The 21,960-nt window shown below is 53.4% G+C and overlaps 1 protein-coding gene across 2 annotated transcripts; it reads right to left on the reverse strand.

The window, feature by feature from the left end:
* Nucleotides 1–1,481: 1,481 nt before the first annotated feature.
* ARHGAP1 (Rho GTPase activating protein 1) lies at nucleotides 1,482–21,653 on the reverse strand. Of its 2 annotated transcripts, XM_021009803.2 has the most exons (13): nucleotides 21,481–21,653; nucleotides 14,306–14,472; nucleotides 14,056–14,151; nucleotides 8,779–8,866; nucleotides 6,072–6,203; nucleotides 5,709–5,795; nucleotides 5,502–5,600; nucleotides 5,286–5,393; nucleotides 5,122–5,198; nucleotides 4,696–4,773; nucleotides 3,903–4,031; nucleotides 3,582–3,685; nucleotides 1,482–3,413 (listed from the first exon to the last, which is right to left on the reverse strand). In XM_021009803.2, the coding sequence occupies exons 2-13, from the start codon at nucleotides 14,442–14,444 to the stop codon at nucleotides 3,231–3,233; spliced, it is 1,320 nt and encodes a 439-aa protein (XP_020865462.1). In that variant the 5' UTR covers nucleotides 14,445–14,472; nucleotides 21,481–21,653; the 3' UTR covers nucleotides 1,482–3,230. The 2 variants fall into 2 exon arrangements, with proteins under 2 accessions (XP_020865462.1, XP_020865463.1); XM_021009804.2 differs by lacking the exon at nucleotides 3,903–4,031.
* Between the last annotated feature and the right edge of the window lie 307 nt (nucleotides 21,654–21,960).

A 21,960-nucleotide genomic window follows, 5' to 3' on the forward strand; every position in this document is an offset into this window, starting at 1 on the left:
CGCAGCAAATGTGCTGTTGGGGACCGCATTCCTGACGAGCAGAATCCCTCTCCCAGCTCATTTGTGCCCTTGTGTGCTCCAGCCCCAGAAGGACAGGCGGCCCATCGGAGCTTACCCAGAGAAAGTGGCTGCAGATTGGATGAACCTGGCCCTCCTGGCAGTCTGGCTGTAGTCTAACACCACCAGTGCCCCTTCACACGGCCTACAGTCCGTGCAAATGGGCCTGCAGAAGCTGCTCCCCTCTGGAATGCACTTTGGGAACCCCCAGCTAGCTTCCCTCAAGGCTCAGCTCATGTGCTCCCTCCTGTATACACGTTGATTCCCCCAAACAGAATGTAAGTTCCTTGAGGGTAGAAGCTGTTTTTGTGTTTATCTGTTTCCCCATTGCCTGGCACACCAGTTAGTTGTACTGAGATCTGGCATCCACTGAAAACATGGTGGGTAGAGAGGGCACAGAGAAAGTGGCACAGAGAACCCCCAGCTAGCTCCCTGTGCCAGTTGGAACCGTTGCCTAGCAGAAGGGGCGTGGCCCCTTCTCCCCAGCCTCAGCCCTGCTGTTGTTACCAAAGAGGCCCCCGCTTGCCCAGGCAACCCACAAAACAAGCAACCCTAACAAGCCTCACATCTGCCTGTCTCGATGGCTTTGTCTTCCTGCTCGAGGGCAGTGGTTTCACGGGTCACCCCCTTCAGAGGTGCTGAAGCTGCTCAGAAAGGCAGTGAGGGGGAGGAACGCAGCCCTCCTCTTACCTGACTGCTGGGGCCCAGTTGTGGAGTAGGCAAACTTTGCAGGGCTCCCCAGCTCTGTTTATAACAGCGGCTGTAATAACACTGGTTGGTGCCTCCAGCGACCAGGCTAGGCAAGGAAATGTAAACACAGTGACAAAGGCCACCATTTACCTTCTGGTTACAATTCACAGCCAGGGCTGCCAAATCAAATACTGCAAAATTCTGTCTGCAAAACTAACCCAGGAAAGAGCCCGAGCCTGGAAACTGCAGCTCAGTTCTCCAAAAGGGGAGAGGAAAAACTGGTTCCCTCTCTCCTCCCTAGTGACTCCACCCAGCTGTAGACAGCCCAGCTGCTCAGATGGGTGAGGTTTCTATTCCATCCCTTCCCACAGAAGCCTGGAGAAATGAGATGGCTAATTAGCATAGTAAGAAATAACTTCCTTGTGCCCCCCTTGCTCTCAATGGACCAACCCCACCAGATTCTGCTAAAGTGACAGGGAGTTAGGATTATCCTCTGACCCACTCTGGGACCTCAGCCAAGTCATTTCCCTTTTCTGGGACTCAGTTTCCTTCACTATAAAAAGAGAGGGCTAGATTAGCTCACTCTTAATTAAGGATCCCACCCATATGTGGATTAAACCAAGGTGAGGGGGGTGCAGATTATGGCCTGGATTCTGCCCCCTTCCCACTCCAACCATCCCATCAACTCTCACCCACCTGTCTCCTACCCTTCCCTGAACTCCAGTCAGTTGGGGTATTTTTTGATCTCTATTTTTATTGAAATACAAAAAGTGCAAATGGTGAAATACACGATTGGTGCAGAGGAAGTCAATAAGTGTGAATGTGAACTCATTTCACAGTCGAGCCCTCCCAGAGGCAGACCAGTGGGAAAGGCCGCTAGGAGGAAAGGGACAAGACAGCCCAAAAAACCTCCCCATAAAAGGAAGGGAGTTGGGGGGAGGGGCCATAGGCAAATGCAGTACACATATGAGGACCGAAAGTGGAAGGGGCAGATAGGGACAGGGGACAGCTTCCAGGACCCCAGGCCCCACCCTGTACCTGTAACCTCAAGAGGAAAGAGCCCAGTTAGGCCAGTGCGTAGCCTCAATCCCCCCCAGACAGTGGGCAAGAAGGGCTGGCTTGATCAAGTCAGAAAAGAGAGCAAGAGGTCAGCAAAGGCCACAAAGATGCTGAGCTCCAGGCATATCTGCTCCCGCCCAGGGATGTGGGGGCAGAGGTACAAGGAACAGGAGCTCCCCCAGGGCTGAGGACAAAAAGGGGACAAAAGAGGAAAAGGCGCAGATCAGCTCTGGACACATAATAGTGGGACGGGTCATAAGGGACATTTTTTCAATGGCATTATAGGAGGTTCTCAAGGACAGCGGGTGGTTGGTTCTAGGCTGCCAGGGTGTGTAGGGCTGTGCAGAGTCATCGTGGACTCATCTGACAGGGATGTACTGAGAGGAGCCCCATGGCCTGCAGGGGCCTGGAGACAGGCCTGAAGGTCCAAAGGCCAATCAAAGCCACCTCTACACTCAAGTCACAGCTACAAGAGGCCCTTCAAATCCAGCCTTCAGGAAGTCCCTAGAACATGGACCAACAGTGCTTCGACCCTGCTGCCCTGCCCCCAAGGGGACTTGTACCCTGGGTTTGACACAACAGAGTCTGCACAAGTCCTGAGGTTTCAGGAATCGTGTCTAAGGCTGGGAAGGAGTGGATAGAGGCACCTAAGGAACGCGGACGAACCTGTCACTGACCAAACCTCAGGGAGATACGCTATGACTCTGGAGTAGGGGGAGGGGTTTCCGAAGGGGCTTCCCCTCCTCCAATGCCACCATCCAATCCCGAGTCCTCTGATCAGCCAGAAGACAATGGGAGTCTAGGAGGTGGAAAGGGGTGTAGAGCCAGGTGCTACCTGGCAGGGCCAATGTCACTGAAACTGGTCCCCAAACCAAAGGCTGAGCCCCCCACAGAGGGGCATGGCCTTAGTTGGGCCTGGAACGTTCTCTGGGAAGCAGAACACTCTCCTGGTCACACTAAACACAAACCATGGAGGCGACAACCGGTCCCAGAGCCACCAGCCCCGTGGGCAGTCAGCTACCAGGGCAACAGGGAGAGCAAGGGGAAAACAGCTTGTCAGGGATGCCTCTTTTCCCACCTTGAAAGCCAGATTTTGGCATCAGGGAAACCTCCAGCATCCTGGGCACCACAGAGGCAGTGTAGGAGTATAAGGCTGCTGAGAGAAGGAATGTTTAAAAGAGAGGCCTGTGAAGCCTCAGTAGGGTGGGGGCCTGGGCGAGGCTGTGGGCACAGAACAGAAGGGTTTCACTGGCTGGGAAGTCTGTACCCGTCACAGAGGAGGGGTCTCCTTCCTGAGCTTTGTTACCTCTCAGGACCCCGAGGCTTATTCCTGCACGGGGAATCCACTGGGACAAGGCCAAGGGAGTGGACGGTGGCTGCCAGAGAAGAGGGGGAGGAGGGGGTGGGATGGAAACGAGGGGCACTCAGGGCCCCACCAAGTTGGGGAACAGCTCTGCTTGGTGATCCAGCAGGAACTTGGTGAAGGTGTTGATGGGATTGATGGCTTTGAGAGTGATGGCCGCATCCTTGGCCCACAGCAAGTTGGGCCCGAAGACCACGGCCAGGTTAGTGTTGGTCATCTTGTTTTGGTCGCTATAGGAGGAGATCTGGGAAAGGGCCAGGAGAAGAGGGATGCAGCAGGGAAACACGACCATCGCCTTCCACCCCTGCCCTACTCCCAGCGAGATGAGCAGCAGCTACCCGGAAGCCCCAAAACACCCACCAACACATGTCCCATACTCCTCCACAACTCTCTGGGAAGCCAAGCCACTGACCTGGGCCAGGAAGGCTGTGAGGAAGCGCAGGACCTGGTAGTTTTCCTCAGGTAGGGTCTGCAGGACTTGGAGGGTCACTGCTACTCTCCGGTCCTCTTCAATATCTGCAACAGATGGGGCCGGGCCACAGGGGCAGGTGAGGGCCGAGCCATCCCTGTGGCACAGCCAAGGGGATGGGTAGATGGAGAGGGGGAGTGCCAGCTGAGGGGGCCTCTGTGCCAGGGACACTCTCCATCCTTCCTCTCGCCTGCCCCGGCCTGCCATGGAGGAAGGAGTGAAGTGGACAAATGGTGGGACCGACAGCCAGGATAAGGCACTCACTGAGGAAGCCCACAACGTGGGGGTAGAGGTCAAAAGTGAGCAAGGGCTCAGGCAGCTCCCGAAGGAAGGTCTTCAGGATGACCGCTGGGAGGTGCACATCATCATACTGCTCAAAGTTTACCGGCAGCCCTGGGGTGATAGGAAGAAGGCATGAGCTTGGCCTCAGGCCCACCCGGGCCAGCCTGACTCTTTGACAGGGGCGCCAGGCCTCTCGGGAGGAGCTTCTCACCATCCTCAGGCCCAGGCCCAGGGAGCCACACTAGCCCCCAGCCCCTGGAGGACCTCTTCACTTCCTCCCCCGGCTAGAGTTGATGACCAAGATGCCAGCCGGGATTTTTACAGCTTGTCACCAGTTCTAGCCATTCCCAAGTGGAATGGATGGCCTCAGGACACCGCGGATCGTCCATCACAGAAGGTTTGCAGACGGAGCCCAGAACTGGCCATGTAGGCGATCTGTGGCAATTCCAGATTTGTAAAGGGCTCACAAATGCAGCCCTATTCACGTCTTGGCTGACCCCAAGGGCAGCAGTCTTTGTAGACATTGAACTCACCCTCTCTCTAAAAAGTTGCTCCCGTCCATTACAAGTAAGGGAAAACGAGGATCCAAGAGTGGGTGCTAATCACGGCACCTCCTCAGCATGGGGACACTCCAGGCTACAGGCTGGGGAGGTCCAGGATCACTAACCAGGCCCCCACAAGGAAAGGGCCCTGGCCGCCTGCTGAACCCCTCCCTCAGTGAGCAGGCGGGGAGGGGCAGGGAGTGAGAGCCAGAAGACGCCTAGGCCACACTCACCCATGTTGTACTTCTGCTGCACCTCCCGCACAACCTGAGTGTTGGCTGATCTCCGGAAAATCCCCTCTGTGGTAAGAGCTGGACAGCAAGAGGAGGAAAGTGAGGCCCCGAGAAGGCCACCGGGCCAGCCCCCTTCAGCCTGGCTCAGCATGTCGGCTGCTCCATGGGACGCTGAGGCACCGAAGAGAAAGAGGCCAAGGAACTCGGCCCCAGGGAAACTCGAGGTAGAGAGTGCACGTGTGATCCTCTCCACTGGACAGATAAAGAGGCTAAGGCTGAAGTGAGCTGCCCCTGGCACACAGTAAAAAGTCAAAGCCAAGGGCTCCTGCCTCAGGAGCCCCACATCCTTCCTATGAGGCTATGCTGCAGAAATGGGCTAGAAAAGGCCTGCTGGAGCTGGCTGGCTGGGGAAGGGCCCCCACTCACCATGGGCTTGCAGGTAGGTGACGGTCTCTCTGAGGACAAGGGGCAGGTGTTCGGGCTCGGTGCTCTTCTCCTGGAGGCTGCGGGAGAAGGGTGGGTGAGCTGAGCCCCGAGCTGCCCCTTTCATCACTGCCCTCCAGCACCCATGGCCCTGCCTGTGTACTCACTGCTGCAACGAGACCCCAAACTGCTGGTTGGGGAGTGGGGGCCGAGGGGGCATGGGCTTGGGAGCTGTGGCCGGCGTTTTCTGGGTGGATTTGAGGAAGTCATCATACCTGGGAAAGAGGGGTCCGGGTCAGGGCCAGGCAGGCCATGCCCACCGGCCAGCCCCAGGCCCTTGGGCCCTCTGTCCCTCCCCTGCCTCCCCAGCCCGAGCATCTCACTTGAGCACTTGGCGGGGGATGCCCAGCTGCTCCAACTTCACATGCTCACTCAGCTCACTCAGGTAGTTCACATAGAAAATCTTCCTGCCAAACTTGAAGCTGCCAGCCCAGGAGAAGATGCGTCTCAGGGGGAAGCCCGTGCTCTGTCTGAGCCACTCGGCTTCCCTGCAGGCCTGCCTTGGCAGCCAACCCTCCCGCCAGCCTCACCTAATGAGGGGTTTGAAGAGGATGAGCAGCGTCTTGATGAACATGGTGGGGTGCACGACGTACAGGGCTTTAATGTTCTTCTTGTACCTGGGCAAGGAGGACGGCAGAGGCCTGAGTCAGAGGGTCTGAGTGCAGCCTCTGCCCCCAGCCCCAGGGCTTCCTCAGCATCACGGAGGGCCAGTGACACGCAGGAAAACGTCCCAGAAAAGGCAGCACCGTAAGGAAAGGGACCGAGGAGTTTATTCTGAGAAGACCTGGGGGCGTGTGAGAGCCATCTGGGGGGACTGGGGCACCTGCCTGGATCTGCTTGGCCCCAGGGGCAGAACCAACAGCCCCCAACGCCCCCCAGCCCTTCCAACTCACTTGCGGTCAAACTCCCGGTAAGCATCTCGAAGCCAGCTGAGGGAGGGCTTATTCTCACTGGTCAGGCCGTGGTGCAGGTACAACAGGGTGTAGTCACTCTCCACATACTGGTCCAAGGTATACTTTAGGTACCTGCAGAGACACTCAGGCTTTACCGGCTCCTGCACTTAGAGCCAAGACCTTCCAGTCACCCTGCCTGACCCCCTCACGTTATAGAGAAGGCAGCTAAGGCCTCGAGAGAGGAAAAGAGCTGTCCAAGGCCACAGAGGATCCAAGATAGAATTTGAACCCCTGGCCCCTGATTTCAAACCTAGGGTTCTTTTCACTATACCCACAGGCCACCAGGGGGCGCTGCAGTGCACAGAGCCCTGGCTCAGGAAGACCTGAGTTCAAATTCAGCCTAAGACTTACTAGTCATGTGACCTTGAAAAAGTCACTTCCTCTGTTTGCCTGTTTCCTCATCTATAAAATGAGGGGGTCAGACAGGGTGAAATAAAACTCTCAGAGTCGTGAGGAATCAAATGAGATAATACAGCCCTTGGCACACATGAATGTTATTATTATTATAATTTTCATTACGATTTCTGGGATGCCTCCTAAAGCCCACCTGACTTGTAATGACTCACCCTCCCTGTTCTCAGCTGGGATTATTTTGCTGCTTTGTTGCAAAGAAAGATTCAATAAGAGGGTGGAGGGGTAGAGCTGAGTATTCAGAACAAAAGTCAACAATAAAACATAAAAAGAAAGAAGAGAGTGCCCAGCCATGCATGGTCTTTACACCTGCCTAAGAATGCCTGAGTACGAATGGGTGTGCATCTGTGTGCGTGACTTTACTGTCCCAAGAGCAAGGACCCCAGGACCACAGCCCTGAAATCTCCGAGGCCACCGCCCTTATTTTATGAAGAGACTGAGGCTGCAGAGGGAAAAGGAGTTGGGTGAGGCCACACAGCTGATAAGCAGCACCCCTGGGTCCTGTGACTCCTAAGGCAAAGCTGTCTCTACCAGCCCCACCTCCCCAAGCCCCGTGAGTCTCCTGGAGCCAGGTAGAGGACTGTGCACCCCCCAGGAGGCCAGGAAGGAAGGAAGAAGGGCTAGCTTGTCTCCACAGCACAGCAGAGGGAGGGCCTGAGGCCAGCACACCTAGTGGCATCGTGGGATCACAGTCCTCAGGAACGTGAGCAACGCCAAGTGCAGCAAGCCAGTGGAATTCACCCACACCTATGATGCCCGATCATGGCACGCCTACCCAGACCCACCTTAGCTGATGCAAAGACAGAGGCCCCGCACTGCCCTGTGATGGGGAGGGAGGGAGGAAGATGATCTGCTCAGGGGGCAAATCGATGGTAAATGCAGTCCCTAAACCTAGGGAGGAGGGTGGGAACTGACAGGCCTGGGATCAGCCTGAGCTCAGCCTCAGCCCCAAGCCCACTCTCCTGGAAGGTGGAGCCAGGAAAGAAGCAGGTCTGAGTCTGGGATCCCAGGAACCAGGGGAGGCCAAGTACCCCCAGACCTAGGCCAGAGAGCTCCAGGTGCCAGCAGGAAGCAAGACGTCCTACAGCCCAAGGGGGCTGGGAGCTGGAACGCTCCTCCCTCAGCTGAACCAGGGAGTCGTCCATCAAAGCCAAGCCCTTTCCTGCCCCTTTCCTTGACTTCTTCCCACTGAGGTCCAATGTCTATTGCCTTTGTGATGGAAACAAGAGAGAGGCCAGGAGACTGAGTCAGCTAACAGAGCTGACTGGGCAGATCCCTCTTCTCTAAGAAGTGGGGGTTAGGGAGGAAGAACCTTTGGAGAGAGCCTGGGCCTGAAAGCTAAGCTAGGACCCACGTGGCTGCCTGTCCCTCTGCCCTGCCCCCAGCCCTGTGAGAGTCTGGATGAAGGAAGGGGAGACTTCCTGGGGTGGCCTTGGGCTTCCCCAGCAAGGAGTGTGAGGTCAGAGACAGAGAAATGCCAAAGCCGAGCCTGCTGATCCTCCATGGGCCCCGGAGGTGGAAGCTAGCTGGGCTTTGCAGGGACAGGGGTCTCGTAGGCCCTGATGGTCATGCAGAAAATAGCCCCTGCCGACCCCCTCCAGCCACCTCCCCGGGGAGACTTCTATCCCAACCACCCAATGGGCAGCTCTCAGCCCTTGGGTGCTGGGCTGTTAGCATGTACTCAGACCAGATTTAGCTGTGCTGTGAAAATAAAAGATGGCCATCACAACCACACCAGGAGAAGTGAAATAAAAGCAAGTACGTCAGGATAACTACAGAAGTGGAAGGCACTGGTCTGAGTCTCCCAAAATTCAATAACTTTCCTAGGATGAGAAGAATTCATCACGGCAAGCAATCCAGTATCCCCTGGCTCTGCCAGCAGCAGCGCAGGCCTCTGGAGAGCCAGGCAGCCTAGTGGAGACAGGAAGATCTAAGTTCAAATCCAGCCTCAGACACTTACTAGTTTGTGGCTCCAGGCAAGCCACTTAACCTCTGTCTGCCTCAGTTTCCTCAACTGTGAAATGCCGACAAGAATGGCACCGACCTCTCAGGGTTGTTGTGAGGATGAAAGGAGATGATGTCTGTAAAGCACTCGGCACGATGACTGACACACAGTAGGTGCTCAGTAAATGTTAGCTCCCTTTCCCTGGTTCCCTCTTTCCTCCAGGACCCTCAGAAAGGAACTTGCTGATTGGGAAAAGCTGGGAGAAACTCCCACTTCCCCTACCCTACTCACTCTAGGAGTTTGACATGATCCAGCTGGTGGCTTGGAGGCATCCTACAGGCACTGAATATGATGATCTTCCGCCCATATTTGTCATCTCCTAGAGAGGGAGAGAGAGACCAAGTCACAGAGAAAAGCCTGAAAGCCATCCCCTGGGCCTGGGTGTGCAGAAGGCAATTCCCAGGGTCTACAAAGCACAGCCACAAAGTACTGGGATTTTAAAAGAGAAAGGCACTGACATTCAAATAATCATAGTACACATTTACATGACACCCTCGATTCCAAAGCATTTCCCCTAACAACACTGTAAAGTGGGTGGTACGAAGATTGTCGCCCCCATGTTACAAAGGGAAAGTGAGTCTCAGAAAAGAGAACTGATTTGCCCAGGACCACAGCGTTAAGAACTGTCGGAGAGACCAGTCGCAGCCACCCATCTGCAGTCGCTGCTCCTGAGAAGGCAAAGGCTGGACGATCACTGAGCGTGGCAGTTTTGAGGGGCACGTGCAGCACAACATGGCAGGCCCCTGAGTGAAGGACCACCAAGGAAGAGTGAACCAAGCCAGGTCAGAAAAGGACAAAGCAGGTTAAAGCTTGTGAGCGGACACATAGCTGGGTCAAACCCAGGAGTGGCCACCACACTTCCTGGTTAGGTGGGAGGAGGCCCCTTCTCAAAAAAAAAAAAAGTCAGAGACAGGAACTCGGCTCAGGCTGTCTAATGAGCCCAGTACTCTTTCCACTGCATGGTGGTTGCTGCCTGACTATGAGCTGGGTCTATCTAGGGAGTCATCATGAGAGGCTACACATAAATTCCTAAAATGTTACCACACGTCTGGACTCGTCTTTGGGAACTGCCCTTCGAACCAGTTTAGAGGCTGTGCAAGGAAACATACGTCTCCTTTATAAGCACGATCACAGAGCTACAGCGGGAGGAGATCCCAGCGGCCACCTAGTCCAACTTCTCCATTTTACAGACGAAGAAACTGAGGCCTCAGAAGATGATTGAGCAACTTGTCCCAGGTCACAGAGAGGGTCTTCTGATTCCAGAGCCAATTCCACTGGACCACCCAGCCTTCATGTACCATATCTGAGTCAGAGGCATTTGGGGGGTAAAAAAAAAAAAAGAAATCCAACCCCAAAGGATAAAGATCCGTGCTCAGCATACAGCAAGGGCTCAAAAACAAGAAAGTATGTACATGCTACTGCTTGTGAAGGCAGCAGATGGCATCTGAAGGGACTGCTCTGAAGGACATTTATTTTGATGTAAAAGTTCTGTCTGTTTAAAAGTCACTCAGAGTCACAGCTGGAATTATCCTGAAGGGAGGCCCTGCTGTGGGGCCTTGGAGCCTCTCAGAGTATATGATGGCACCTCCTTAGATGAGATGCTCCTTGCTGCTGAGAATGGGACAAGGATCCCTTCAGGGCTCCATGGAGTCTTCACGAAAACGGCTAACGGCTGCAATGCCCATCTGTCAGGGAGAAACACTACTGTCCACTACCCTCCTCCTATGCTACCCTCATTCCTGAGGATTCCAGGAAACCTCATGTCCATCCCAAAGCGGCCACATATCCCAGCCTTCTGATGCCGGCTGGAAGAAAGGGAATTGAGAGCTTAGGAGCAAAATCTGGAGTCAGTATCCAAAGATTATTTTAACACGGGCCTCTTCAAAAGGAAAAGATTTTCACCCAGATGCAAATAGTTGCTACGGTCAGACCTCCCAGGCCAAGGACAAAAGACACTAGTGTCATCTTCATGAACACAGTATAGGAAGTCGTCCTTATCCGAGGATAACTGGGACTGGAAAATGGCCAACATTCAGAGTAAAGAGTGGGAAAATGTTTGATTGGAGTTTTATCTTGAAAAATGGAACATAAAAATACACTCTTGGTCTTGCATTTAATAAAATTTAGGTTATAGTTGCAACTGCGCACTAATTCTTAGGACCAGGATGGAATCAAATGTTGGGGGAGGGGCATGCCAGAGGGATACAAAGGCTTCATTTTACAAAGAGATCACTGTTACAAAACTACTCCAGGTGTCACCGATTTTCTCAAGACCCCCTCTTAATCCTGTGATATTCAGATCTTTCTTTTAAACCCAGAGAGTGAATGATGAAGACTGACCAAGTCCCAGATGCCTGGTAACAAAAGGCAGGCCAAACCCTGGTGGTAAGCTCTAACAGCCCTTGAGTGGGGCCTCATTTCCCAAAGGATCGATGTATTTGTGACTATTTTCAGGGCATGATGACTTTGTTTCCTTTTTCAGCCTTGTGGAGAGGCAAAGGGAGAGAGCCTCGGAGTCATACCATCTGATCCAAGACAAATCACTGAGGCTCTCAGCCCTCCAGGCCATCCCTACGACTCTTCGGTAGGACCTTAGTTCTTCCAACTTGCTGAGGAGTGGACGTGGAAGTGACAACAATCCCAAGCTGACCCTGCACTTAGGAGACAGTGTTAACTGCGTTGATTTTTTTCAGCAGGCCTGGGCTCTTACAAGCAGTGGGAAGGAGGCAGAAAGGAAGTGTCTGACCTGTGTGCCATTGAGAAGCAGCTTTTCCAAAGTAACTGGCCCCTGATTAAATTCCTTTAATCCCTAACAGCCCTCTCCCACTGCTATCACTTTTAGTGATTCCCTAAATCAGAATCCACTGAGCTAAGAGAGTCCCTTCTTCCCCCTGCACTCTGGCCCTGGCTTTCCCTGGGAGGACTTCTCCCCAGGCTGTCCTTGACTTTTCCCTCCCACCACAACCAGCCTGAGAGGGGCCCCTGGATACACTGTAGAATAATGAAGCCAAGTTGGAGACACAGTAGCCCAAGCGTGACAGTCCTGGCTGTGGAAGGCCCTATTCTATGAGCAGGCAAACACTGAATGTATTAGGCCAGTCCATCTTTACTTCCCTTTCAACTGTAAGCTCCCCGAAGGAAAAGGCTAGAACATGGATATACTTTTAAGGGGAAAAAAGAGCTCTAATCCAACAGCAGGTGACCCTGGTCCAGCTACCCTGTGTCTGTACCCAAAAGAAGCCAAGATGAACAGAAAAACAGAGCATAAGAGCCCTAAGCTTCTCCTCCCTGTGTGAGTAAACTGAGCCAGGGGTAGGGTGGTTTATCTGTGGAGCCTGGATATAGGGGGACCACGGAATTGGCTAGAAAAGAGGTGCTGGGTCTCACAGTGAAAGAGATGGGACAGGAGCAGCAGTCTCAGAATCTCCCCCAACTCACACAGTGGAGACCCCTTCCTGGGCCACTCTCTGGCAAGTGAGGCCAACGCTAGAATAAACCTTGGAAGATCCCCCACAGGCAGCCAGAGCCTGCTGGCCTCAAGGAAGTTCCAAGGAGAACTTCCCCACTCTGGATTTGAGGGGAGCAAGTGAAACGACTCCACTGGGGACGGTCACTTAGTGCTGAAACCACGTGGGTCATTTGCACAGCAGGGCCTCTGCTGCATTCCCCAGATAGCAATCAGCAACTCTCCCTGGGAGGGTCTAGCCTAGAGAGTTAATCAGCAACAAAACAGCTCCTGCCGCATGGTGGCAATGGCCACACCCACAACCCCTGCACAGCTCACAAGGATGGCCTCCTCAGCTCAGGAAAGGAGTGGTAAAGCAGGGCAGGGAGTGGCCTGGCTTCACCTCTTCACTGCCCATCCTTCAGTCCACTATGGCCAGACTCAATCTTCTGTTCCAATGGCCAGGGGGCCCTCGTGACACTAATGATGTCAGTGATGTCTACGCTCCTCAGAAGGGATGCCCTACCCAGGGATGTCCTCTGGAGAGAAGTCTTGGTTGCAGCCCTGATCTGTCTCAGCTTCTTGATTTCCTGGCACCGTCACTTCTCCATGATCCCTTGGGTGGGGACAGGGAAGAGAGCAACCATCCCCTGAGTACGAGACCCCTTTCATCTCCCACGGTGCCTAGCAGCTCGAAACCATGGCATCCAGGATGATCCCATAGGAAGGACTCTCACAACCTTAAACACAGACCCTCCGACGGAGCTGAAACCCGAGTCTGGAGGATGCAAGAAAGGTCCCAGAACCTTCACAAGGCCATCATATCTCCAGGCTGAGACCAGATTGATAGAGTGCTCCAGTCCTTCCCACAAAGACTATGCAAGCCCAGGGGTGAGAACACCTGAGCTGATGTATGCAACCCAGACCCAGGCACAAAGGGATTCCACAGAACATTAATGAGGAGGTACTGGGGGGAGGCAATTCTTCATCTTTGCTCCCTCTCCTTCAGTGCCCCCCTTGAGAATCGAGCTCCACTGTCTCCCCCTCCAGGACTCAAGAATCTAGGAGAAATGAGGCCCTGCTCCATTCCTTTGGGGGCTCTGCTGACCCCCAAGGCACATCACACTGCCCAGACTCATGCAGCATCACTCCCCCCTCAAAGGGCATAGTCTCTCTTGCCCAAAAAGCTGCTCCTGACTGCATACAAGACTCCAATTTGTTCTCATGTGAGAGCCCCACCTCCTAAACAGCTCCCCAACTTTTCCCATCAGTGGCAGATGACTTTGGATTTCTCCTTCCAGTGTTCCCTCTCTTCTTTGAGCAATGACGTCCCCAGGGCAAGGGGCCTCTTAGTGACTCCCCCAGCATTTAGCTTAGAGCCATGCACGTTATCAGCATTTGCCAAGTATCTGTTAATGACTATGTGAAAAGGCTCTTCCAAGAGAAGGGGCAAAGGGGTGATCCTCGTCACTATCTTACCAGCCACCACAATGGTGGAGAGGAGACCTGAGGTTCTGGACCATGGGCCCACCTGAAGCCTGGACCCAGCAAGGCTACTAAAACTGCCCAGGAATTAGACAGGTGGCAGAGCTGTCAATATGGTTCAGTGGGAAGAACTCTCATGAAGCAGGAGGCCCAATCTTGTTGGCTCTGCCTTGGACAATCACTGAGCCCCTGCAGATTTTGCCTTCCTCTTCTACAAAACTGAATCCAAACTCCTTAGTAAAAGGATTTGTTCTGTAAAACTTGGGCTCAGTCCAAAGGCTGCACCCGAGGACTTAGAAGGCCACATGTGGCCTCCAGGCCGCAGGTTCCCCACCCCTGTTGGACCAAGTGAGCCTTAAGGTTCCTTTCAGCTCCAAGATCTGTGACCCATTAGCAAAGGCTGAATAAGAGGCAGGTCTCTCAGACCCTCTGAGCCAGCCAGAGAGAGGACTACCATCACTTTCTGCAGAATGAAAAAGTTGCAAAGCTGCACCTCTGGAGAACAAGATCTCCTTTTCTGTATCCCCTTGAGGGTCTGGCCAATGCCAGGGGACCCCGCCTGCCCCTGGAATGCTCACCTGCCACTTCCACGATCTGGTGTCGGGCTATGTCATAGTAAGGGTCGTCCCATTTCAGGTGTGTGACAGGATCCGGGGAGCTGCTCTTGGAGTCATCTGAGAAGCAGGCAGTCACAGCGCATGGTTAGGAGACAATCCTGAACATGGACTTCTGTAGGGCCCCAGGATCTCCTCCTCTGTTCTCCCACCTTGGGCTCCCTCCCTTCCCCCATTCTTCCACTCCTCCTGCGGCCCAGGGTCAGTACAGTACCGGATTTGGGAAAGTCAGGCATTTCATCCGAGGGCCAGTTTTTATCATCAATGGAAGCCAGCTTCAGCTGGTTCAGGGCCTGGCTGGTGTTGTCAAAGGCTAGGTCATCCTGCAGATCGGAGAGAGGATCCATGGCCATGCTGCTGCTTGGTCTTGCCCTGCAGAGCCTGGAAGACACCGAAGGGGTCACTGAGCTGGCCAGTGGACAGACTCTTCCCTGCTGACTATAACTTCCACAGCAAGCTTCCCCCTGCTCCCCCGATCTGTGTTGCAAGTTGCCTGAAGTTCTGGGTCTCCTTGCCTCCCACAGACTGGGGATCTTGCCAGAGACGGCAGCTGGGATGCAGGACAGCTCAACTCAGCACCTCCCTTTGCATCTCCCAGCTGGGTGGGGGAAGGACTGTGCCAGGCTCTGCACTGCCCACCTCCCAGCTGCCCAGGCTACAGCCTCATCATCGTGGTCTCCAGCTACAAAAGGAGAAAGATGGTCCCTTCCCAGCTGACTCTGTTGGGAGGCTGGCTCCCTTTCCATGAGAGCTACAAGAGCAAAAAGGCTGTGCAGCCAGATAGCAAAGCTAGGCTCGCCTTGGTACTGGGCCCTTAACATACCCAGCAGAAGGGAAATCTTAAAAAGCAGAGGCCGATTGGTGCACGGGCACCTGCCATCTCAGGTTCGGGTTTTACTCCTCCATCCCTCCAAGAGACTCCAGGCCCACCCTGGCCTCTCGCTCAGTCATTCACTCCAGGAACAAGCAGTTCAAAGCACTTGCCATGTTTCAGGCCTTGTGCTAATAATAGCAAAAGGGGAGGGAAACAAAAGGGCACCCACTCCCTTCAGCCTTCTGGGGGCAAGGACATAAAACGCACACCAGGAAATACAAAGTCGTCTGGGAGCAGATAGAGGAGGGAGCTAACCACTGGGCAAAAAGGAAAGGCCTCCTGGAAAAAGTGGGAGCCCTGGAGCTGAGCCCTGAGGGACAGATAAGGGGGGAATTGTCTTCCAGGAGGCAGGACCTCAGGAGAGGAACAGCCAAGGGTCATGGCTGGGAACTAAGGTGTGGGAAAGGCAGTAATATGTGGTAAACTTGGCAAGGGGGCAAGGGCCTGATTGTGGTGGACTTTCAAAGCCAAGCAGAAAGGTTTGCATTTTTTCCTAAAAGCCACGAGAGCCACTGGGCAGCACCATGGTCAACTAACACGGCTTCAGGTGCAGTAAGAGTATACTAAAGGTTTTCCGACTCACTGCTGGTCAAAGCTGCGCTTTAGAAATATCAATTTGTTAGCTACGTGGGAGAAAGACTTGAGAAGGGGCAGTCCAATTAGGTAGCACTAGCAATAGTCCAGGTGAGAGGTGATTAGGGGGCTGGCCACACAGCTGGAAAGACTGGGATGGAGGTCTATTCTGCCTCCACAAAAGACTCTTTAGAAACCGTCTAGAAATGGCAGGAGGAGGAGGGAAGAGTCAAAGATTCTGATGCATGCTTCAGAGCCAGGTGGCTGCAAGGACGCTGGTGTCATCACTAGAAACAGGGAAGCCAAGAGGAGCAGTAAAGAGGAGACCAGATCCATTTTAAGCTTGTTAAGTTCTGGAGAAAAAGTGCAGGGTCCCAGATAGGATCTAGCGATTGAAACCATGTAGGGGATGGGACAGGGCTAGAGGCAGGGCAGGTAAGTACCAGAGCTGCCCAAGCCCAGCTCTGCCCCTCCAGGACTAGACATAGCTGGATAAGCAGGCTGGAGGGGAGGTGGCGAAAAAAAAAAAGAAAGAAGAAACATTCATAGCCCTAGGACTTGGGAGAGGAAGATGGAAAAAAAATTCCCAGGATTAGAGATCTAGGGAAGAGCTGGGCCCAGAACTGGGATTCCTTCAGACTCCCTGGGGCTTGGATTCGTCATAGAAAAAAGGGTGTGGTAGTGTGTGGTTAGGAGGTGGGTTCCAGGGCCTCTCTACGTCCCCACAGAATCCCAGATCTGTTCCCCGCCAGAGGTCCCAGGAGCAAGCCTGCTCAGAGCCCAGACACATTCCAAGAGCCCAAACGAGACATATATGGTCAGAGGATCGGTAGGAAAGATAAGGAACTCATTGACAAGGCTCTGATGGGGTGGCAGTGAGGAGGAGGGGAGCAGAACCTGCAAGCTCAGGGCCCAGAACTCCTCTGGGCCATGAGGTAATGCAACAGCTATGCCCTGGCAGTCCCAGCTAAGGACCTGGGATGGCAAATTGCCTCCCTGAACCTAGCAACCACCACCCTGTAACCAAGGCAACCACTCTGACTCAGTGTTTAAAAGCTGTTCTGAGCTCCAGATCAGTCGCCTGGGGAGCTCAGAGCCAGATCTGGGGAGCCCTTCAATCAAAGAAGAAACGCTCCTGCTTGCCCTCAAAAGATTGCTGCTACCCCTAACCTTTCCCACCAACTTGAAATACAATTTTCTTCCCCAAGAGCATGTTTGTTATAAGGAAAATATCATTTCCTTCTTAGTAATCTATTCTTCCTCCTACTCCCAATCCTCACCCAAGGATCACTGCCTTGTAACTACTGACCTCCCAGGGTGGCTGCGAAGAAAGGGCTTGGCAAACCTTAAGGTGCTTAAACCTCAAGCATGAATATGAATTGCTTTTTCTTTTGAAGGCAGACTATTTTACCAATCATAAATCAGGACATCATTCAGCTTTGCTTTCCTGTCCCATAGCAGGAAGATTAATATTAGCCAACCTGGCTCATGCTCCTGGGCTACATCAAGGCCAGATTCTGCCCTGCCTGATGAGCCACCTAACATACGTCACTCCCAGCACACCTTCTTGGGCCGATGGGATCTTTCCTTTTGGTGTAGTTTGTATAATTTTGTTTTACTAAGCTCACTGACTTGATTCATTCAATTACTATTTGCTAAAATGTCACTGGGAAAGTCTTCGTACCGTACACAGACCATGGCCCTGACGTCAGAGGCCCAGGGTTCGACTGCCACCAGGGCCTGCCTGATGGGGCACAGGGCTGAGGAAGGCAGTGCTGTGGTACAGTGGACAGAGCCTGCACTTGGTCTCAGAAGTGCTGGGCTTGACACTTGGCTCCGTGCCACTTAAAAATGGTGTAACCAGAAAGTCATTCCCTGGCTGAATCTCAGTTTCCTTACTGGTGATAAAATTCCCCAAAATTCTATTGACTCAAAAATGGAAAGGACTGCCCCAGAAAACAGGGGACTCCCTCTGTCTAGAGGTCTTCAAGTGTAGGCTAGATGACAAGACCTCCCTGGGGGAAAGGACAACAGGATGTCTCTGGGGAAAGCCGGCTTCGAGCCACATGATCAGATCTGATTCCCAGCTCTGCCAGGGAGAGCTGTATGGCCTTGGGCCAGTCACTTAACCTCCATGGGCCTCAGTTTCCTCACCTGTAAAATGTCAGGAAGCCCTTGTAGTGGTAGCTGTGTGATCTTTTGACTTTTTTTTTCAGCCAAAGACAAGGTTTATTGAAGATCTGCCATATTAGCCAGACTCTTAAGGAATCTGAGCATCTGTGAGGTATTGGCTAGATTGTAAAAATCTGAGCAGTGGCTAGATTATAATAATCAGAGCATTTTAATGGAGACAAGATGAACCTTATATTCAGAAAGATTACGGGAGGGATCTAGGAGTGGCCAAGTATGAGGTAACAGAACTCCTGGAGGACCTTGTGACTACTGGACACTCTAGGACGTTTCCAGGATTTATGAGGGCAACAGTCTTGAATGTTTGTAATTGGGACCCTCTTGGAAAATCCAGGATGTCTGTTCAATAGAGGCATACCTCACCCCACAATGTGACTCCCCTACTTTCCAAAAATACTGCTACAGAATCAAAAAATGTTAGGAGGGCCATGAAATCACATGGCCCAAGCCCACCTGATTTCATACCAAGTTAGCAGGGACGTCAGAGGCTCTAAAGCCCAAATCACACCGTTCAGGAGCCTTCCCCATAATACAGGGGCAGAGATGGATAGCTAGAAGGACCTTTGGGATCATCTAGGCCAAAGGCCTCATTTTATAGATGAGGAAGCTGAGGCCCAGAGAAGGGAAGAGACCTGCCTGAGCTCACAGGGGTCTGAAAGGGCAGAGCTAGGAATCAGACCCAAGTCTTTGAAACTCTCCGGGTCAGCAGTTCAGCCTTCGCTAAGGCCTCTACAGAGCAGTCCACTGGATCTCTGGATGCTCCAATTCCTAGGAGGGAATTGAGGCGTAGCTGGAGAGTTGTTGTTCAGGGAGGTGATGTCACGACTTGCACACGAACTGGATTTAAGTGAGGGAGGGCTGTGCCAAGTCACCAGCCTCACTCTCTCCTCCAGAGCCATCTGGGCCCAATGGCAAGATATAAATCGGGACGACTGGAGATGGCCAAGGATGCAGCAGGAGACCTTGGCCTTTTTTTCCATCTGGAGAGAGTGACTTGCTGGTCCCACCACTAGTAAGTGGAGCCGAGCCACGCTTCAAACTCAAGACTTCTGACTCCATACCACTACACCACACTGCTTTCCTCGTGCCCACTCCATGCCATGCAGGCCCTTCCCTGGAGAATTCCACTGCTCACACTTTTGTGTCTCAGGGGCACAAGGAGGAAGAGGCACTGGAGAGGGCAGTTGCTAGAGGAGACCCACGCCAGATGCTCTGCTGACTCCACACTGAGCAGCCCCAGATCTGCCAGTGGGCCCACTGGGCCTCAGTTTTACCATGGGTGAAATAAAGAGCTACGTGAGCTCTAAAATATCTGTTCAGCTCTGAACCAAAGGACAGGGCAGCTTGGAGCTCAAGTAAGGGAGGAAGGAGGCCAATATCTGAAAGAAGGACTGAACTTGAAATTTCACCGCCTTTCTGCAACTCCACAGCTTTCACTTCCTGACTGCAGCCGCCCTTCCTGGCTGACCGCTGTCAGCGCCTCTGAACTATAGCCAACAAATTCACCCCAATCACAGAAAGCTGCTCCCAAGCTCTCCCATCAAAGAGGTAAGGAGAGGATGCATCCTACTGGCCCAGGGGATTTCCAGCCTAAGCTGGCTCCCAGACCCTGATTTGGAAGGGCTCTGTCCTGCCTGACTCTGTGCAAGGCACTTCCCACTCAAAGATTCGACTTCTTCCTCTCTGGAGAAAAAATCACCAATGCAACTCCTTGGGGTAAAACAAAAGGGCAGAGATAATGGGACTTTTGCATGGTGCCACCCCAAAGTGTGCATGGGGGTACCTGGCGTTAATCTGAGCCTTTACCCATCAAAGAATGCTTAACAGTTCAACTCCATGAGTCAAGTCAGGAGCCCAGACACAGGCTTGGACAAGGTGGATTATCCTGACCCTGAAGAGGGTAAGGAAGGAAGTTGTGCAAGCCCTAGGGTTTTCAGGGAGCTCACCTAGTGACTGTCCTCTACCAGGCCACTCCCACTTATAACTGAAATTGTTGTCTCTCTTTACTGCTACAAGATAAATGGGGTGGTGTTACTTTGGATTTTTTTTGGTTGTTGTTTGGTTTTTTGGAGAGTTTTTTGGGTGGTGCTACTTTGAACTTGAATGTCTCTCATCTCTGGGTGCCAGCTCAGAATTAAAGCACTCCTGGGTAACTTCCTTTTGACATGCCCCATACCAGGGAAGTCTCCTTTATCTACCATCTGAGATTATGATAGCAAACTCACCTGGGACAATCTACAAAAACCCCAGCCTGGCAGGGCCTATTCCCCCAGGAAGAAAAGAGGGAAAAGAAGAGCTGAAGATAGGTATACTGGCTACGGGCCCAGAAGGAAACCTGACAAAGACTCGATCCTGCTGGGCTAACAGGTTCCTCCACCCACAGAGACCCAGTCCAGCCCCTACCTGGCCTCAGCCCAGGCTCTGTCCAACAGCCTTTGAACCCAAATGATGAACACCTGACCCTAGGCCTGGCCCCACCTCGCCCCACCTCAGCTTCTCTAATAAACAGCATTGGATTTGAAGTCAGGGGGCCTAGGTATGAAGCCTGGCCTTGCTGCTTATGAGCTGTGAGACCCCCACTTCATCTGAGGGGGGTAGTTCTCAAGTTTTCTCATCTGTAAGATGAGGGAGTTGGAGTACAGAGTCCCTAAGGCTCTTTCCACTTCTAGACGCTATCACTTGGAGCCCCGTGATCTGCATTTGACTCCCAGGTCTGATAATTAGTAGCCAAGTAACACTGGCAAAGTTATTTTATACTAAACTATAAATTAAACAAACGTTTATTAAGCACAGGATCAAAGGATGCCTATACTTTGGTCTCCAGATGTTTTAGGATGCTATTCTGCCCCACTGCTAAATGAAGATGGGTACAGACACTTACCAAAACTGGGACGTGCAAGGGGCGTTGGGGAAGACAGCCAACGTGGCTGTATTTACAGCTGTGTACACGCCAAGCCCGCTGGAGGAGTTAAAGCCCTCAGGGGCGGGGATTATGTCACTTTTCGTATTTGTGTTCCCAGTGCCTACTCAACTAATGCTTGTGGAGCGCTGGAATCAACAGCACAGACCAACTCCCCGGTGTTACAGATAACAAAGAGAACACCGGACCGTCCGTGGCCCCGCAAGAGCTGCAGAGCACTTGATATAGTTCATCTCATCTGCACGACGCCCCGCACACAGTAGCACCGCAGATCTACAGCTGGAAGGAAGTGCAGGGGCCACCTGTCCAACCCCCTCTGAGGCCCCAGAGCAGCTTAATAAATGCTTATTGATTGAACGAGGTTTACAATCATAATGTTAGGGAGGTGCTATTATATAGCCCCCCCCCAGGGGAGGAAACTGAGGCTCAGAAAGGGGAAGTGACTCGTCCAGGGTTACGCCTCAGGGGAGTGGAGGGGGGGATTTTACAGAAGAGGAAACTGAGGCACCGAAAGGTTAACTGACTTGCCCAAGGCCACACTGACAGAGAGCCCGGGGCTGAGGATTCCTCCTGGCCCCAGCTCTCGCGGACACCCACTGCTTCGTACAGAGGAGAAAACTGAGGCCCGGAGAGGGGGGCAGGGGCCATTCGTCCACGCTCACGGCGCACTGGAGACTTCCATCCGCGAGCCTCAGTTTCCCCATCTGTACAACGGTCCCAGCCGGGGAGGGCGGGGGGGGGGTGGAGAGCTGCAGCCGCGGGGCCTGCTCCTCTTCTCGAGGTCGGGGTCCCGATTCCCTCCCCTCCCCCGCGCGGCCCCGGCCCCGCTCACCGCCGCTGCCGAAGCTGCCTCTGCCGCCACCTCCTCCTGTCAAAGCTCCGCCAACATCCGGCTCGGAAGCGGACGCACGGGGTGGGGGAGGGAGCTCGGGAGGGAGGATTGCCGCCCCCCTCCCCCGCAGGCACACTCACCCAGACCCACACCCACAGGAGCCACCGCCCCGCCACTTCCGCCCCGCCGCGCACCCACTTCCGCTCTGCTGCCACGAACAAACATGGCCGCTTCCAGGGGCTCCGGGCCGGCGCTTCCGCTTTGTGCCCTCCACTGTCCCTTACCATTACTTCCGGTTCCTCTCCGAGGAAGAGAGGCAGAGAAATAGGGTTCCGCCCTCACTGGGAGGTCTGCGGAGGCCTACGCTCTGTGCGCTTGAGTGTTTCAGAAATAGAGGCTCAAAAAAACAAAACAAAAAAAAAACACGGACCGCTAGGTGGCGCAGTGGCTAGAGAATGGGCCCTGGAGTCAGGAGGACCT

The sequence above is a fragment of the Phascolarctos cinereus genome, unplaced genomic scaffold, assembly GCF_003287225.1.
Source record: "Phascolarctos cinereus isolate Bilbo 61053 unplaced genomic scaffold, phaCin_HiC Scaffold_9;HRSCAF=440, whole genome shotgun sequence".
Classification (NCBI taxonomy): Eukaryota; Metazoa; Chordata; class Mammalia; order Diprotodontia; family Phascolarctidae; genus Phascolarctos; species Phascolarctos cinereus.